The 6332-nt window shown below is 41.9% G+C and overlaps 1 protein-coding gene across 1 annotated transcript in view; it reads left to right on the top strand.

Moving 5' to 3' along the window:
- Positions 1 to 538: 538 nt before the first annotated feature.
- prkchb (protein kinase C, eta, b) overlaps positions 539 to 6332 on the top strand; it is a 31336-nt gene continuing 25542 nt past the window's right edge. The window contains exons 1-2 of the mRNA XM_062550101.1: positions 539 to 850; positions 975 to 1358. Coding sequence (XP_062406085.1) covers positions 1008 to 1358 — 351 coding nt within the window. The 5' untranslated portion in view covers positions 539 to 850; positions 975 to 1007. The remainder of the gene's footprint in view (positions 851 to 974; positions 1359 to 6332) is intronic.

Genomic DNA, 6332 nt, shown 5'->3' with positions numbered 1-6332 from the left:
GTTCTCATCCCATTCTGAACACTTTTCACACCTCATTGTGCGATGGGTAGAATGACGCTACCCTCTGGTGGACAACCTTCGCCACAGCATTGTGTCTTACCCGATAATATGGAGTATTTCCCAATTCGTGATTGATGGTTAGTGATTAGGTGACCAAAATGAAAGTGAACAAATTAGGACAAAAAAGGCTTAACATTAAAGCATGCATAATCCAAAGATAATGCGTAGGTTGCGCGTTGACGAGATCTTACAAGAGTTTTTTTTTTTTATTGCCTTCTGTCGTAGCTACAGATATTAGGCTACTGACTGAATTAATAAAAGAAGATGAAAAAAAAATGTTCGAAAATCGCACAATACCTTTCATGTCTTGACTTCCTCAATTCACAAGCAGTCGTTAGGAGTCATAGGGACATCTAGGCTATCTTCTGTTGTAGCCTATTTGGATTGTCAGGAACTGTCAGTTTTCGCAAGCACGTGGGTCATACAAATGTCAAGAGGCGTGAAATGTAGGCAACAATTAGGCCTGTGCTGTGGTAGACCTACATTCAGAACATGAGACTTACCGAAGTGCACTTGCCTCCTGCTTCCTCTCTTCCCGTATCGTTTGACAGAACTTGTGAATCAGGTGTTCTCTGTCGCATTGTTTGCATTCTTTGTTATGCGCGCCGGTAGGTAACCACCCCGCGGAACTTACATAGCTTAGCTCTTCCGAAAATACAGAGCGCCATGAAGTGGCACAGCTTACTCAGAAGACGACTCATCAGAAGGGGGATTTTGAGCTTCAACGCAACCATGGTGACAGTAAGCCACTCAATCAGCGTTTTTACTTAACTACAGTATCTGTCGAGAGGTGAGTTGTTCGTTTCAGGAGCTTTAAAAGTTAAAAGAGCTTAAAAAACGTAGCTGGCTGGTTGGACATTTGAAGAGGACAGGTGTCGGCATGCTGAGCGTCAGATGTTCTTGATTTCTTTAAGGTGCTGGTAGCATACTGTACAGTGACCAACGCCATGAGGTTCAACGGGTTCTTGAAAGTTCGAGTTGGGGAGGCGGTAGATCTCAAACCGACATCCTTCTCCAAACGCCATTCTATAAGACCAAATGTGAAATCAAATTTGATGGACCCTTACATTGTGGCAAAGGTTGACAATGTCAAAATTGGACAGACTGAAACAAAGTCGAAAACGAACAGTCCAACATACAATGAGGTCCTGTGCGCGCAAATTAGCGATGCAAAGATTCTGGAGCTCGCCGTGTTTCACGATACTCCTATTGGATACGACGACTTTGTGGCCAATTGCACCTTTCAGCTGGAGGATATGATGGATACAGCCAATACGAGGCAGACCTTTGAGGGATGGGTAAGCATGACATTGAACTTCATATAAGATATGTATATTTTTTGTAAACTGTTTTGAGATGTCTGTCCACTGTCCACTTCAACACTATCTTCAGCATGTTTCAGTCCAAGCACTAGCAGCCTTTGACTTATTGCAACCATGGAGGCCCTTGTTATATGGCTTATTACACTCAGCCGAAAATAATCTGTAGGATGGCCTAGTGCCACATACTTGAGTATAAACAGCATTAAGCCAGATATGTGATATATGTGGAAGTGGAACTGATATGTTTACAGAATATTTTTGAAATTCATTTTGTTTTGGGGGAAAATCAAATTGGTCTCAAATCATTTGGCAGGGCCCCTTGCACCCTGAAGATTCCTTGTAGAATATTTCCACATTCCAATGAATAGATAATCAATCAACTGGGCAATCAACAACTACACACTTTAATGTTTTATTAGGCTGTGGAGATGGCAATGTGTTCGGTTGAAACTGAGCTGGTTTCGAATCTGGAGGTAAACCAAGATAAGTAAGGCAAGCAGGACATTTTGATCCCTAGCATGTAGCCTGTATGAGTGAGTCACAGGCCATCTACTGTAGCTTCAGTGACAGTAACTGGTGTCAAAGCCTGAAGCCATTTGGCTATCACTCAAAAGTGAGACCTGTTTCACTACGGAGGGATAAATAGTGGATAGATACATAGTGTGTGTGTGTGTGTGTGTGTGCGCGTGTGTGCGCGTGTGTGTGTGTGTGTGTGTGTGTGTGTGTGTGTGTGTGTGTGTGTGTGTGTGTGTGTGTGTGTGTGTGTGTGTGTGTGTGTGTGTGTGTGTGTGTGTGTGTGTGCGTGCGTGCGTGTGCGTGTGCGTTTGTCTGTCTGTACATAGACCCACATGTGACTGAGACAAAATTACCCAGGCCTGCGCTAAAAGCCCGCCATCATGTGCTGCTCTGTGAATTGGTTGCTCTCTGCGTCTTTTCGCTTTGCCTTTTTTTGGTATGATAACTGACTCTTCCAAATGCACGCCCATTGCAGAGAAAACACCAAAACCACAAGCTTTCCGTAGCCCACTGCACTGTTCTACTCAACATCTACTCGCAACCCCGCTTCTGTCAGAATGGCAGGCTCTCATCTCCGCATCTCCTCCACCAGAGAATTATCTCATCATAAAATGGCAGAGCAAAGCGCTCTCTGTCTGTCTGTCATCGCCCCGAAGCTGTTAGTGCTGCTGTGTCTGCCATTACATTCATTTATTTGGCAGCCGGTTTTATCTTTAAAAAAAAAAGGTTTACTTATCATAAGTGAGGTGCAATACAAGCAAGTGGCTGCTTATCTGGAGATATCAAAAGTGATGTCCACTCTTTGACTTGGTGATTGTAGGATATATGGAGGAATGAAAGTGATCAGTTTCGTAAAAAGAAGCAATTGTTTTCATTGAAATGTTGAGGCACATTTAGAGTTGATGTGCTCGTTAGGGCATGAGTCTTGGGTTTGGTTCATATAAGAAACTAGAAAAGCAATCCGAGAGTGCAGACCTCCACCAAGCGAAAGCATAATCGCCTTCTGTATCCAGCCGGATCCGGATCTGGCTTCTTCCTTGGGTCATTTCAGACATTTCCTTAAATTTTCATTGAAATCCATCCAGAACTTTTTTACTTATCTTACAGAAACAGACAAACAAACAAACAAACAAACATGCAAACATTGCGATGAAAACATAACCTCCTTGGCGGAGGTAACAACTCAGAGGCCAGTGGAGGAACATGCGTGTCCCCATGGAAAGCCTGGAAAAGTCATAGAACGGAATTGAATAAATTTATGGAAAGTTTTGAAAAATCTTGAAATTTAATTTTGTCATACCAGGGATGTACTGTAGGTAGGAGATAGATAGCAGCACATATATCGTCACAGAATTTGATTGCCTTCTACATAGATATAATGAAAACATTTGATCCAGTCTCTCATAATACATAATTGCCCAGTCTGTGGCGTAGCGTAAGCTTATACTTGGACATTTCATTCAATGTCATGGCAAGGTTTTAAAAATTTGTCTGAAAATGATTGGGAACCCTGATCAATCTCAGGTCACACTGAATATATCTGGTCAGGGCCCTTGTGCAGCAATGTATACTGTTGTTTGTAAGCCTTGTTGTTCAGAGTGGGGAGGCAAAGGCATGACTGTGGCACAGTGAAAGTGAGTTAATAGCCTACCTTTGCCATTGGCCAGACTGTTTGTACATGTACCATAGACATGCTCCCATGTCTCTGATTGATCTCTATTTGAATGAAGACATCTGGGTAAAAGTGCCAATCTCCCAATACAACATTTGCATCTATGCTCCTGACATATTTGAAATAGCCTACATATTTGAGTGTCTGAAAGGCACAAAGGCTTTCTTGACAGTGACACACTTGTTTTAGGCCTGGGCCTTTTACTTTACTTCACCAGAGTAAAGGTTTCCTCATTGTATGTGTCGTCAGCATTTGGTCAGGCGCCATACCCTGGCCATCCTCGTCCCTGGTGTGAACTGTAGGTTGTAGTGCTCTGTGTTGTAATGGTCTGCAGGAGAATGTCATTGGTCTTGCTGAAAAAAAAAATATCATTGGTGTATGTTCAGTCACTGTCATTGGGTGTTCTATCTTCTCATGTCAAAGAATCTTGCAGAACGGCACTTTCCAGATTCTTTTCCTCTGTGCTCACCAGTATGCGTATAATTGTCTTCCGGGTGACACACAGGCTGTCACACATACATTGTTTTTATTGTCATTTTGTTGTAATTGGGTCAGTCCTCCTCAGACGTTCCTTTGAAGGTAGATGCTGAGGGACTATGGCAACATCGGATTTGACATGTGTAGATTAGATTTTCCATTTTCTGACAAGTATGCGTTTAAAGGAAGCATGATACGAAACTCAAAGAACAAAGACTTTTCTAGGTAGTCTGGTCAGTGGAATTCCCTGCCCTAAAAGAGGCGCGTGTGTGAGACTATCCCCTGAGTGAAAGCTTTTGGCTGGGGACCAGTGTGACCAATACTCTTTTGGCGTGACGTATGGAGATTCCTAAACTGGCCTGGCAGCTCTCTCTCTGTCTCTCTCTGTCTACCTCTTTCTCTCTGTCTCTCTATCTCTCTCTCTCTCTTTCTCTGTTTTTTTATTGTTACTTCTACTTTATTATTTCTTTTTGATTGTTAATAAAAGGAATGTCATTTGGATATAGTATTTTTTACTGATGCCGCAAAATACAGCACTGAGGGAGTGGTAGATGAAGAGATGGTGACATAAAGAATGCCTTTGCACAGATGTATAGATATGAACATACTATGATGGTGTTGTACAGTAGCCTGGCCCAATGTGAAATCTGTAATGCCCAATGAAGCACAACCAAAATCTAGTATGTCCAGATTTTTTGGGAATCTCCTATGACGTGTACTGTACACAGAGGGACCAGCCTTATGGCGTCTAATCTGATATGGTCAACCCTGACACTTAGCAACAGCAACAAGACATTACAGTATATTTATATAGCGCTTTTCTAGACACTCAAAGTGCTTCACAGTCAAAGGGCAACCTCACTAACCACCACTAATGTGTAGCACCAGTCTGGGTGATGCATGGCAGCCATTATGTGGCAGAGTCTCTCACCACACACCATCTTGAGGTGGAGGATGAATGAGTGAAGGTGTGAATGAGCCTTAACTCTACTCTTAACTCTGCTCTTTACGTAACACTGCATGCCATCACTTCCCAACCATTGGCTGCGGCTTATATACATTGATTTGGCAACATTTCTTCAGCTATGATGATGCTACACGGGGAGGTTGATATGGTATTAGGCCTACTATTTGTTTGTTTATTTTTCCTTCAATAGAGCACTGCAGCTTATACACTGTGCGGCTAGTACACAGGGAATTACGGTAGTCATATAGTTTTCAACTTAAGTGTGTTCTACACTTGACACGGTTGTTTGATATTATCTTTAAATCATATGGATGATTGACAGCCACACTCTTAAAATGAACGTTTTAGAAATAGCACAAACTGTGTTGCCCCTATCTGAACATAGAGATGTGTTAAATACAAAACAAGTTATTTTATTTTACAACACATTAGTTTTAAGAGTCCATTAAGGATTCAGTTTTATGTGTCACATACATAAGAGATTCTGTTGTGAAACATGTAGTGAAATGGCACTCAGCTGCTCAACTTTCCTGTCCTGAGGGATCACCAACTATTTATAAGGATAAAAAAAAAAAAGAAAAAAATAATTAAAAAAATATGTTGAGAGACAAGAGGGTAAAAAGTGCAGTGTGTCTAAGCGCAGTATGGCAAGTCCATGTAATGAAGTTTAAAGAGTTTTCATTTAGGATGTGTATGGCCTTGAAGAACAACGTCCTCCTCGGTCTTTCAGTTTTAGCCATGCGAACAAATCTGTGCGTCTGTCTGACCTCAGTGGCTAACAGCCCATTGTTAGCGTCCATTATCAGCCCTCTAAATCCAAAATGGTGAATGTCTCATGACATTACACCGACCGTGATAACTCCTGAGGGGTATTTCACAAAACTGGGATTTGTTTGGTTATTCAGGATGAATTTCGCCTTGACTTGGCTTCACAAAAGAGATGGCACATTAGTTGCCATGGGAGTTTATTCTCTGCACCTAGGCTGGTCCCAGCCAGGCTAACAGCCAATTCTCATGGTAATTATATTATCTGATTGGTTCAGCTAGCTGTCATTCAAATCAGATCTCCATGCTAATTTCTTAGGAGCTTTATTCCATTTATCTATCTATCTATCTGTCTGTCTGTCTGTCTGTCTGTCTGTCTGAAGCCTACCTACCTACCTACCTACCTACAGTATATCTATCTATCTATTATTCATCCTGGATTGGCGTTAGTGAAACGTGTTGAGCAGGGATGACCAGACAATGCTACAGTATGTCAAGCCTTGTTTTATCACTTCTCTTGGATGTCTCAATTCTGCTTTTGTGTTTTGTGTAT

Source organism: Sardina pilchardus, chromosome 12, assembly GCF_963854185.1.
Source record: "Sardina pilchardus chromosome 12, fSarPil1.1, whole genome shotgun sequence".
Taxonomy (NCBI): Eukaryota; Metazoa; Chordata; class Actinopteri; order Clupeiformes; family Clupeidae; genus Sardina; species Sardina pilchardus.
Note: the sequence above shows the minus strand (reverse complement) of the source record. Positions and strands in the feature narration are given on the sequence as shown.